Below are 13492 nucleotides of genomic sequence, written 5' to 3' on the forward strand. Positions count from 1 at the left end.
ATTCCCTTTACTTTATCAAAGGCATCTCTAGTTATAAGACTATGCAGACTACATCTCCAATCAACTGCTGTATTGCTAGCCTATCATTAGTTACCAGGAGATGCTGCTGCCTGAGCTGTCCATAGAATGACAGCATTGTTCAGAATTAAAATAACCGTAAGATCACAGAGCCTTCATTTCAGAGGTGAGAAGTAAAGGAATTCCTTCAAATCTACAACAACAAGTTGTGATGTAATAAGGACCAGATTAATTTATAATCATCTTCACTCCACTCCCTCAGCTCCTAAACATGCTCAGACATACATTTGTCCCAAAAGTCTCAGAGATGTGTGCACATAATGCCCAATATGGAGCTGCCTCATAGTACAGGTGTTATAAAATGTTTCACAAGCAACTAGATCAAACCTTTAAAGTACTCAACTTAAAACAGTTCAAATGTAGGCAATCTGTTATGAAAGAGGATCTTCATACTGAATCTCTGATCGACAACTAATGATGCTGTTCATATCTGGTGCTGATTGGTTCTCGACTTGTAGATCATCCAATCTAAGAGCACAGACATGAGTTCCTTGGTTAGTATTATTTGGGATGTGCATGGAGGATGGTGCTAGTTGGTCCTCACTGATTTAGATTTGCCTACCTCCACGAACCCTGTCCTCTGTATTTTTCCAGCATGGCATGTCTGTGGTTCCCTAGAGGCTTCTGGATGGCGGCTCTGACAGTGATACTGATGGCGCTGAGCCCTCCCATGGCTTGGGCCAGGGACACCCCATGTAAGTGCGCACCTTGGGTGGTGAGCTATTATGGGATGAGGGAAGGAAGGGAGTTAATTCTGTCACTGTGTTCAGACTGTATCCCTTAGAAAGTTGTAAAATTTCCTTCAGTGTCCACTGATCTTTATCATTTGGTTTTCTCAACAAAAGGAACTTCTATGCTTGTCCTTTCTACAAGAGAGGGTAATGGAGTCTCCATATATCCATTACTCAGTCTCAACTCTTCTCCAATGAAACATCTCCAGGCTTACATCCCATTTCCTCGAGGTCTGTGGGAATAATGATTTCAATATAATTTTTTGTTGAGTTGTTTTCTTTATTATGTTGAGTTATACCTGGTAAAGGGGAAATCTCTGGGGTATGAAAAGGACTTAGAAAGATTTCTTCTAGAAGAACCTGTATGATATCCTCAACAGGATCTGTGATGCTGGTGTCTCTCCCTGAGAAGTGAGGATGTATCAAGAGGTCTCCTTCATTATCCTCTTTTCTTCCTCCTGAACTCTACTGTTTATAAAATCTATATTCCTATATTGTAGGTTTTCTGACAGAAATTAGGATTTGTTTTCTATTTCTCCCATAGAAAGCAACCTGGAGCTAAAGCAGGGATCCTTATTACTTGAAATAATGCTGTAGATAAGGAGCATTATGGGGAGTTATTTGATGCCTTAAAGAAATTAAGCCATATTCTGAAAACCTCACAGGGTATAGTGTTTATTATGAATTTATTTTGAACCTTTCTGTACTGTTGGTTTCTCCCACATGTCTCCTTTCTCTGACCCACAGAAGGTCTTCAAGTAGTATAAGTTTTATGAAATTCTTGTCTTGCAAATTTCTCATAAAAAATATTCAAATATCAAGAATTTCATATGTTTCAAACTAAACACACTGAGCAGGGTACAGAGTGTGTGAAGGTTGTTTACGTCCATCTTATCGGGCTAAATGTTTAGAGAACTCATTGGCTTCCTTGGGTCTTGGCTCTCAAAGTATGGACTAATTCATCAGGGCCTCTGTTTTCCGCAGTTAGCCAGTTTGGGGAAGGCTAATTAGCCCTCTTCTTTTCCTTCTATGTTATCTTCATTATGGAGAATCACCAATGTTTACATAGAACTTAAGCACTACAATAGATCCATTAGATGAATTGAAACTTAATGACATTTTCCTTCCTAAAATCATCTTTCCCTTACCTGTGAATATTTCTTCCAACAGCAACAACAACAAAAAAAAAAAAAAAAAAAAAAAAAAAAAAAGAGAGAGAGAGAGAAAATTTGTCTGAATTTCTCAGAGGATGCAGAAGGGATTTAATGTGTTATCAGAGTAAAAGAGTGTTGGAGCTTGAGCCCCTTCTTGCTTTCCAGGATCTCTGCAATGATCCAAGTCCCAGAACCCTGTGTTTATTCATTTTGACTATAAATACTTTTCTTAGCAACTTATCATTATTTCTGGGCTCTGTTTGAGGATCAGAGAATACTGTTTGGATAAGATAGAAAAGTCCTATGGCTAGAATCAAAAGATAAGAAATACTAAGTCTTGGCAAGGATGTAGGAAAAAAGAAGCCTAATGGCTGTTGGTGGGAAAAGAAATTGGTATAACAACTATGGAAAACTGTATGGAACTTCATCAAAAAATTAAATATATAGTCACATAAGATCCAGTAATCCCACTGCTGGATATTTCCCCAAAGTAAATGAAACACTAATTAAAAAGATACATGCATCCTCATATATATTGCAGCATTTATATACAGTGAAAACCTAAGTGTTCATCAAAAGATGAATGGATAAAGAAGATGTGGAATATATATACAGTAGAGTATTCCTCAGCCATAAAAATGAGATCTTGCCATTTGCAAGAACGTGGATGGACCTGGAGGGTATAATGCTCAGTGAAGTAAGTCATATACCGAAAGACAAATACCAAAAGATTTCACCAAATGTGAAGTTAAGAAACAAAACAAATCAACAACAAAAAAAGAGTCGAACAAAAAGTGAGACTTTTAAATACAGAGAACAAGCCGGTGGTTGCCAGAGTAGAGAGAGTGGGGGATGGGTAAATGGATGACAGAGGTTGAAGAGCACACTTACCGTGATGAGCTTGAGCATGTACAGGATGGTGGAACCATTATGCTGTACAATGGAAACTAGTATAACACAGTATGCTAATTATACCTCAATGAAAAAATGTCCACGACTATCAAAGTCATTAAAAACTTACCTAACAACAGTGTAGAAAGCCCAATAAACATTTAACAAAAAATTTCAGAGAGCAGTAAGTGCAGTATAAACGCAACAGTGCAGAGTATTGTGACAGAGATTTGGATTCACCTGACCTCAGTTCCAGTGGCTGGGGAGCTCTCCCTGAGAGAGTGACATTTAGCTGGCATGTGACTGATGAGAAGAAACTGGTCATATGTAGGATCTGAGGGACAGGTGTTCTGGGGAGAGAGAATAGGATAAAGACCAAAGTGTGGGAAGATGTTTGCTGAGTTGAAGGGACAGAAGGAGCGTGGGGAGTAAGCTGAGGAGTGCTCTCCGGGTTGCCACTAGCACGTTTCTATCACTAGGGGAATGCCCACCATGACCTCATTGTTGGTGCTTTTTTTTTTTTTAAATTTAGATTTTTATCTGATTAACTTTAGCTTATATTGAAGTTTGATATGATTTTCTTTTACTAATGACATACTAGTTTTCAAAATGTTTATCTGCTATTTCATGCAAACATGAACACAGCCCAAAGTCTGTGCCAAACACTTGTTAAAGTTGTTTTATTAATTTGTATCTTCATAACAGGCACTAGTAACTGATTCTTTCAGAAAGCTGTGGATTTGTAGGCTTCTCTCAGTAAACTGTAACAAGAATGGAATTTAAAAACTATACCTGCTCTTGATGAGACAAAAATTCTTCGGTCATAAGATTTCAACACAGACGTCATACTGTGGAAAATTCAAAGCCAAAAGCTTTAGTTTTTACAAGAAGCTCAGAGGAGCATCATGTGGAACAATTACCCAAGGACAGTGACACTACAGACTTCTCACAGTCCAGGTTGGCTGTCAGGAACTTGTCACTGATCCAAAGTGGTGATTGAGTCAGTCAGGAAATATATATCTGGTTATACATATTTTTTGGTTTGAAAATAATGCACAGGGGTAATCATTACATCTTTCAGACATCCTGAATATTAGCCTTTCCAGTCGCCGTTCACTTTGTTTTGGGTGAGCCTGAAGCTTTAGCACAACCAAGAACAGTCATTTTTTGGTTAGAATTCTTAGTATCTTTTGATAATCTCTTATTAAGCGCTATGAATGTTTCTTAGGAATCTGGTGCCAGTGCTGAGCTATTTTCAGCAAAATTCATCCACAGGATAAGGTTTTTTTGGTCAGATATGATATTGGCAAATTTTTCAATGCAATACTCAGCTTTCTCAAACAACAGAAGCTTTTTCATCACATATATTTCAGGTAGTCTAACAGTGGTTCTTACCCAGGGACATTTTTACCAGCACCCTCTACTCCTGAGGTATAGAGCAATGTCTGGAGCCATTTTCTGGTTTTCAAAACTGGGGTTGCATCTGACATCTAGTGGGTAGAGGCTAGAGATGCTGATAGACATCCTAAAATGCACAGAACAGCCTTCCCACAACAATTATTTTGTCCAAAATGTCAACAGCTGTGGTTATCAATTGTATTGTTTTCTCCTCCCCATTTCTCATTTTGGGTTTTGAGTCTTCTGTCTTTTGTTTTTGTTTTTGTTTTTTTCTTAATGTAGTTTAAGAATTGCTAATTTCGGTTATTTATTGATTGATTGAAAACTGGGTCATTACTTTCAATGTTATGTTATTGTGTCTTCTGGTCTCTATTTTATTTCTGATTTTTCTTGTTATTTCCTTCCTCTACTGAATTTCCCCCAAGTTTCTTTTTCTAGTTCCCTCAGGTATCATGTGTTTGTTTGAACTTTTTTTCCCCCTTTTTTCTTTTTTTTCCCTTGACACTGGCTGAAAGAGAACTCTTTATTGCTTTAATGTACAGAAAATTCAATAGTGCACACTTAGGCCAGTTTGGTGGTCAGTTCTTTAGGCTTTGCCTTTTCCAACTTGGCAATGAGAACCACTGACTTTAGACCCAGGACATTGTCTCAGAGACAGACGATCTCACCACATCTGTCATTGTAATTTCTCTTGATAGCCTCCAACTGATTAAGAAGAGCTCATTTGTCTTCTGAACTAACTTGTATGAAGGCGACTATGGTGCAGATCTTCCCGTGGACCAGACACCCCAGCCTGGCCTTCCCCTTGATTATGTGGGGGAATTCCCATATTAGGATACGGGGCAGGCAGGAAGACATCCAGCTCAATGGGATCCATGTCATATGAAATCACTACCAGCTAAACCTTCTTGTTTTCCACCAAGGTGGTGATAGGATGAACCTAGATCAAAGGACAGTTGGCCTCTTAGGGGGACATCCCTTTACTAGCAGCTTTCATCTCAGCCAAGCCAACAATTTCTCCTTCTCTTGCTTTGCCTCTGGTCTGAACCTGTGGGCCAGCTTAAGCCATTGAGTAGCTGTGTGGCTGTCAAAGGCTTAGGGACTGGCTAATCATGAGAGGTATTTCTAGACATTTATATAGAATAACCCTTTGCTGCTGCAGCAGGAGTAGCCAAGATATTTGACAACGTGGATGAGGTCCCTTTTGGGCTGGATATCTTCCTGTCCATTGCCAAAATTCTTGGGTCTTTTCTCAGACAAGGGATTGACCACCTTCTTGGCTTCCTGCTTCTTCACCAGAGTCCAGAGCCATCCTTCAGCCTCCTTTCCTTTCAGCATCTTGGCGGAGAGAGCTGAATTTTTTCTCTTAATACAGGAATTTACAGCATACATTTCAGTTGTGTTTTCTTTTTCTTTTGTCTTGAGACATATTTTGATTTGCCATTTGATTTCCTATTTGGCCCTTTGCTGGTGCAGTAGTGTGTTGTTTAATATTTACATATAAATATTTAACATTTACATTGTAGATTTTCCAGCTTGTTTTACTGTTGATTTTTAGTTTTGTACCATTATAGTTGGAAAATATATGGGGTATCATTTCACACAAATGAACAGAACCCCAAAATGTTAACAGTGCTGAGGTTGAAAATACTGATTTATACTGTGCTGCTTCTCAAAACTGTAGACTCACACTTTATACACACACTCACCTTCCAATTCATGTCTTTGTGGTTTTAGTTTGTTTAAATAAGGAAATAATAAATTATAAAGTTGTATACCTTCATCAATTTCTTGTAGAGACCATTGAAGCCAAGATCTTTTTTTTACTTTTTGCCTTATACAATGTTTTTCAATATTCTGTGATTTCTGGACGATCACCATCTCTGTTAACTTTCAACAACGTGCCTTTATAAGATATGAATTGTGGCTGCCACAAGTATTTTTCAGTAAAATATATCAAAATGTTGTAGTAACCCTACATTCTATTATATTGATAATGTCAAATGCTCCTGGGTTTTTTTTTTTTTTTTTTTGGTCTCCTTTTTAAATGCAGAGGTATTTTTCTCCTATTTTTAAATGTTTCATGTTAATCAGACTTGAATAAAAAATGTTTCTTGGGGCACCTGGGTGGCTCAGTGGGCTAAAGCCTCTGCCTTCGGCTCAGGTCATGATCCCAGAGTCCCGGGATCGAGCCCCACCTCAACAGGAAAACTGCTTCCCCCTCTCTCTTCTTGCCTCTCTGCCTACTTGTGATCTTTGTCAAATAAATAAATAAAATCTTAAAAAAATTTTTTCTTAGTTTGATTAAACGTGAAACAGACATATCCATATATACATACATCTATGCATATATGTGTGTATGTATATGTATATATTTGCATACATATATTATGATGTGTGTATGTTTACATATATTGAAACTTTCAGGAGCACATGTGACCGATTGACTAATTAGAGCTCTGACATACTTGACCATTTACCTCACCAGACTAGATTTGCCAAATGGATTCTGCATCAAAATTTTTAATGCAATCTCATTTTCTAAGACTTCTGAATTTGGAAATGTGAGTAAAAATGGAGGAACTATATTACAACCATGGTTTTAACCTCCTTAAAATTCCTCACTCATATGCCTTTGAATTCAGTATACAAGTCAAATACTACCAGCACCCATAGGCTTTTAGAATCCACTGCATGTGGTATCTCTAAAGGTCTTTCTCCTTCCTCTCACTGTCTGCTTCAGTGAACTGTTTTCTCTGGTTTCTTAAGGAAGTTTCTCAATTCTTTCAAGCTTTTGCAGTTACATGACCTTGACCTGAAATGTGGCTTCCTCTTCCCCAAACACGCACACACACACACAACCTCCAGCTCACATCTGCTTAATCTTTCATGTCACATCTGGAATGTCACCCTTGAGACCACCTCTCTGGCACTCCAAGGAAACTGAGATCATCCAATTATTCTCGGCTCTAGAACTGCACAGGTCTCCTGTGACGTTTCTCACCCCGTACAAAGTCGGCCTGGCTGGGTTTTGTGCGTCACTTTCCCTGCATTTTCAGCTCCAGGAGTGGAGGGGACGCTTCTGTTTCCTTCTCTGGATTCGCAGGGGCGGCAGGGGCCTGAGCCTGTACCAAGTGTTGAGGTGGGCGAGGGGAGAAGCAGGTGGGGGTTTAAGGCGGGGGAAAGGGCTGTGGGAGGCGAGGAGGGAGGCGGGTCTCTGTCAGCGGCAGGCGTCCAGGAGAAGGTGGTGAGGGGCAAATGCCGGGGCTATTCAGGCTGGGGGTCCGCCGCCGAGCCCGGGACCCAGTGGCCGCCTCTCCCGCCGCCCGCAGAGGGAAGACGGGCGGTGTGTGCTGGTGGTTGGGGGCGCCGGGGAGAGCCAGCGAGGGAGCCGCGGTCAGTGTCTTCCAGGAGCCCGCCGGTGACCAGATCGTCTCTGTCCCCACAGCACATTTCCTGTACCTGACGACGTCGGAATGCTACTTCACCAACGGGACGGAGCGGGTGCGGTTCCTGGATAGGTATTTCTATAACGGCGAGGAGTTCGTGCGCTTCGACAGCGACGTGGGGGAGTACCGGCCGGTGACCGAGCTGGGGCGGCCCAGCGCTCAGTACTGGAACAGCCAGAAGGACTTTCTGGAGGATGCGCGGGCCTCAGTGGACACATACTGCAGGCACAACTACGGGGTGGGTGAGAGCTTCACGGTGCAGCGGCGAGGTGAGCGCGGCAGGGACGGAGATCGGGGGAAGGTAGGGGTGTGTGTGTGTGTGTGAGAGAGAGAGAGAGAGAGACAGACAGACAGACAGACGGATACTGAGACAGACTCGTCTGGGGGTGAGCGCACAGGGTCTTGAGCAAGTACAGGTTAGAAGGATCCCTGTGAGAGTGCCCTGTCAGGGACATTGTGGTCTGTTTGTGTCACTGTGCAGAATGTGTGGTTGTGATTGTATGGTTGTGGCCTGGATGTGGGGATGGGCTGGGAGAGTGGGTGTGAGGGGAGGATGCAGCAGGGGACATCTGACATCCTTGGTGGCCCCCGAGGGAGAGGTGAGGGGAGCTCAGGAGCTGCAGGTGGAGGGAACACTAGGCAGGTGGTGGAGTCCTGGGGAGGGAAGTGGAGGGTGTCCTGGTTAGGGTGAAGGTTTAGGGGAAGGGAGAGGAGGATTAAAAGATTAGGGAGAATGTGAGGAGGCCAGTCACCCTCTGTTCTTGCCACTCACCCTTCTTAATTCTGAACCCCTGAAGTAAGTGTGCCTGTCTGTGTGTGGGGCCATTTCATTGAGAAAAAGTGTCAGACTAATTTTTAATGGGTCCAAGAGACCTCTGAGACCCTTATTTATTTGTGATTTTGAAACTGCATTTTTAATTACATTTTTGTTACAAAACATATTGATACTGCTGTTTATATAATGATGAAAGTATTTAAGGAGTTGCATACGATTTTTTGATATAGTTGTAACAATTCACCTCACATTCCCCTTTGCTAGACCTTTTTCAATACTGCCACATGCTCAGTTGAGAATTTATCTTGTTAATTTTTAATCTCTATTCCTTTGATTTCTAAGATTATTGAACATTATTTTCATATATTATTTGGCTAATGATTTTTACCATTTAAAAAATTATCTACTGTCTATTATCTTGGGGTTTTGGTGTTTTTCTCAGTGATTATATACATGCTCTATAAATAAGATTATTAACATTTGCTGACATTTGATCCAGCATTTTCCCTAGTTTGTGGTTTGTATTTTGGTTCTGTTTATGCCTTCTCCTGCTAGGGATGGAAACATTTTTATTTTAGGAAATATACTGCAAAATTTTTAGCAGTGGTTTCTCCTAAATCTTGAATCTACCATTTTATGGTATAAAAAGCTTTTCGTGTATTTCTCCTTTTACCAAAACAGAAATTATATTTATTCAGGCTGTAATGTCAGGGATGGTCTTGGGCACTAAGGATACCTGTTAGTGAGTCTCAGATCCTGCCCTGAACTCAAATGTTAGTTGTAAAAAGGAGAAAATTATAAAATGATAACAATTCTAATAATAGATATTTTTATACTGCAAAAAAGAAGGACTGATCAGCTGGTGGAATTATGAGAATTTTTTAAAATAAGTGAGTTTCCTTGCTCTTTTTCCTCTTTTAGGACTCTTGCTATTCTTGGACTCAACTCCCAGAGCTAGAGAACCAGCTCTGTCTTTCCTGCTTCCCAGGGTAGAACTATGTCTGGATTGTTCCAAGGTGTGAATGTAGCATTCCCAGGATTTCACACTCTCTTTCCCCATCTACCTCAAGCTGTTCCCCAATTTATCCACCCTGCTTAGAGCAACAAAACAAAGATAATAAGTAGCTAACACATACTGAAGGCTAAATTCCAGTTGCCGTTTTACATCCTTCGGTACATTAATCTTCACATAACTCTAACAGCTAAGTTGATATCACTATTCCCCTTGATATCTTAGAAAGCTGGGGCACAGAAGAATGTCAAAATTCTCCCAGGATGAATAAGTAAAGTAGCAGAGTCTGGATTTGAACTCAGCCTGCTCCAGAAATTGTGTTTTTAAGACACTTTATGCCTTACAAAACTTGGAAACACTTCTACAAGGATTAACGGCTTCATACCATGAAAAATAAACCCACAAATTTCCCCAATAGCTTTCAAATCAAATGGACCCATGCTGTCAGGATTAAACTCAAGGTTCACGATACTGGTCTAATTGGGCTACATGGTCAGCTTTAGGAAAGCCTGCTTGAGACTCAGCCAAGGACCAGAGACCGGAGGTAGCCAACATGGGAGACTGAGTCTGTCGTCCTCACTGAGTGCCTCTACCTCTTCTCTTCTAGTGGAGCCTATAGTGACTGTGTATCCTGTGAAGACCCAGCCCCTGAAGCACCACAACCTCCTGGTCTGCTCTGTGAATGGTTTCTATCCAGGCCACATTAAAGTTGGGTGGTTCCGGAATGGCCAGGAAAAGGAGTCTGGGGTCGCGTCCACAGGCCTGATCTGTAATGGAGACTGGACCTTCCAGACCCTAGTGATGCTGGAGACAGTTCCTCAGAGTGGAGAGGTCTATACCTGCAAGTGGAGCACCCCAGTTTGATGAGCCCTGTCACTGTGGAATGGAGTGAGAAGCTTTCTGATCTCCTAAGTTCCTCACCCACTAAGAAGGGGACTTTCCTTTTCCTGAGTGTCAGGGTTTTCTCTCCTTACACCATGTTTTCATTTGTTCCATGATCTCTTCTCTTCAGCACAGATCACTGGGGGTTGCTGAGTGATATCCTGTGGTAGAAATCCTCTGATAGTTTCTAGATATCCTGTGATCATTTGTATAGATCCTGTATTCCCTGGTGAGGCAGTTATGCCTGGCTGGCAGAACAGAGGTTGTCCATGTTTTGACATTTTCCATGGCTCACAGGTCATGGTTCCCTCTTCACACTGGGCACCAGTCCCCTGGTTCGGGTTGGGCTTGTGCTTCAAGCGCTGTTGCTCTGAGTTGTTGATTGTGGTCTCAGAAGAGGCACATCCTCCATAATGTAGGAACCTTCCTGACTTGAGGGGAATCCAATCTTGACTCTGCCTTTCCTTAGCTGTGTTGCTCTGCACAATCTGTTGAGCTCTGTGGACTCCATCCAGACTTCTCATCCTTTGATGCTGAAGTAGTGGATTTTTTTTAAAGATTTTATTTATTTATTTGTCAGAGAGAGAGAGTGAGCGAGAGAGCGAGTGAGCACAGGCAGACAGAATGGCAGGCAGAGGCAGAGGGAGAAGCAGGCTCCCTGCTGAGCAAGGAGCCCGACGTGGGACTCGATCCCAGGATGCTGGGATCATGACCTGAGCTGAAGGCAGCCGCTTAACCAACTGAGCCACCCAGGCATCCCTGAAGTAGTGGATTTGTCAGAGCTGTGATATTTAAAAAGTTCAGCGACTAAACATTGCATTTGTGCAATATGATTTTTAAATTTCTTTTCCAGAAATTGAAAATTATTCGATTTCTTCAAGGCAGTCTGTCTTCCTCATTCTCAGAGTTCTCAATCTCAGAGTCTCTATCGGAGATGTTAGAGTTGGGATAAAAATCACTAAAACTGTTTCTTCTCTCAGGGGCACAGTCTGGGTCTGCACAGAGCAAGATTCTGAGTGGAACTGGAGGCTTTGTTCTGGGTCTGCTTTTCCTCGTGGTGGGACTGTTCATCTACTTCAGGAATCAAAAGGGTAAGGCACCTGTTGATGAGTCTCCACAGAGACCCTGTGGGGGAGAAATACAGCTTTGATCAAATAAGGTCTCTGTGTACCAGTGACCCTGTATGAAGCGTTTCTTTCCCAATTCGACTTCAGATTTCTTAGAAATCTAGAAAGCAACAGCCCATGGTTACTGGGTTTTAGTATAAGAGATTATGGCCTGTAGAGATAAGAGAGAGGTTAACAAGCGTGGGAATCTTGGTTTGGGATCCTGGGCCAAATGGAGGAAGAGGCACTAAAGCTAGTGAAATCCCACTGTATTTGTGTGACGGAAGCTTCGTGGGTCACATCTCTCACTTTTTTCTCCACTCTGGCATCATGTCATGTCGGTTGTGATTAGATTTAGAGAAATCTAAGGAGGCGGGTCTGGGGCTGGGACCTTGTGTGTAGGGACAGATTTACCTTCTTATATGTTAAGTATATGTCTTCTCTTTCCCAGGACACTCTGGACTTCAGCCAACAGGTAATGCTCTGTCATCCTCTTTAGTGATAGATTTGGTTATTCCAGAACAAGTGGTAATGGTGAAAGACAGAAAAAATGAGAAAGACTTTGGATCTGACTTCTGATTGGGCAGTTTACCCTGAAGCTTCCTTTCTCCATTTAGTAAAAGTCCTGTGCTGTGAAATAGCTTCAGATCAAGAAGACCTAAGAATATGCTCTTCTTACTGCAGGGCTTTAATTCAAGGCCCTGGGAAAGGGAGAAGGAGCTGCTTGGAGAGGTGGGTCTGGAAATAACACTCTGCTCTGTCTCTGCAGGTCTCCTGAGCTGACGTGGAGATGGTGACACTCCAGGAAGAACCTTCCTTCCCAGCTTCTTCTAAGAGTGAAAGACTTCCAGCTCTCACTCCTCCACAGTTACAGTGCTTTCTCAGATCTGGTTGGCCCGGCTTCAGTGACCTTGCAGCACTTGTTCTCCCTGTGGCTCTGTCTGCCCCTTCCTTGACCTGGAAGCCCCAGTGTGACTTCAGTACCTCCTCTGCATTCTCTCTGGTCCCCTTCTGCATCGCCTTTCCTGCTTCCCTGCACGGGAACTGAACTTCTTCTCATGTATCTTCATAAGCTTTTCTCAAATAAACATGGGGTTAAAATAATCTGTTTCAAATAGTTTCAAAGAAAAGAGGTATAAAAAAAAAAAGACAAAGGGAGGATTCCACCACAATAAAATAATGGTTTTTATTTATATCCCAGAATTTTGCTCAGATATGGGGATCTTGAAAGTATCCTTGTTTCATTCCCATTTATTCTTGAGCTTTACAAGTTCTGTAATTAGACATATTTTCTGGAGTTTGGAGGAAGCCCTTAATGACCCATAAGATGATGATGTCCTACATGTCTATGTTCTGAAACACAAACACACCAGTCCTTTTGCACGATGGGATAAGGGGACAAAAAAATATTCCTGCAATGTAATGCAAATAATTTTTACAGAGGTGATGCCCTTAGACTTTTTATAATAACATTCTTTTGTCATTTTGTCCCTGATTTTTTATTTTTTATATTTTTATTTAATTTTATTTTTAAAGTAGGTTCCATGCCCAACATGGAACATGAACTCATAACCTTGAGATCACAAGTTGAATGTTCCACTGACTGAGCCAGCCAGGTACAACTTTCCCTGATTATTTATAGAAAGTATCCTAACCTGAGTAAACCCCTTTCATTATACTGATGGTGAGCTCTGTCTACCCTTCCATCTTTTTCTGGCTCTCAGATAAACTTAGTGGCATGCTAACACTTTGGCTTGGGATGCAGCCTTCCCAATAACTAAGTCTCAGACCACCAAGACAAAGCCACAACTCTAGGGGAAAGATACAATTCTGACCTTCCAGACTGTGTGTATTCTTATTGTCTACAGGAATATCCTGGATGGATAATATCTTAGCAGATCAGAAGGAGTACTGGGAAACAAAGGGGGAAATTATGAATATTCAGATGCCCATACAAACAATGAAATGTTATGCAGCTGGAAGGAAAAAATAACACACTGCTATAGAATAATCTCT

The 13492-nt window shown here is 41.6% G+C and overlaps 1 protein-coding gene across 1 annotated transcript; it reads left to right on the plus strand.

Annotated features, from left to right (window-relative positions):
* Nucleotides 1-606: 606 nt before the first annotated feature.
* Nucleotides 607-12580, plus strand: LOC123390355 (DLA class II histocompatibility antigen, DR-1 beta chain-like). The gene is given in 7 exon segments (XM_045074281.1): nucleotides 607-773; nucleotides 7701-7970; nucleotides 10096-10329; nucleotides 10332-10376; nucleotides 11351-11461; nucleotides 11928-11951; nucleotides 12246-12580. Coding segments are annotated over 7 exon segments (798 nt in total). The 5' UTR covers nucleotides 607-673; the 3' UTR covers nucleotides 12260-12580.
* Nucleotides 12581-13492: the final 912 nt, after the last annotated feature.

This window comes from Mustela putorius, unplaced genomic scaffold, assembly GCF_011764305.1.
Source record: "Mustela putorius furo isolate JIRA1106 unplaced genomic scaffold, ASM1176430v1.1 tig00537327_pilon_pilon_pilon, whole genome shotgun sequence".
In the NCBI taxonomy this organism is placed as follows: Eukaryota; Metazoa; Chordata; class Mammalia; order Carnivora; family Mustelidae; genus Mustela; species Mustela putorius.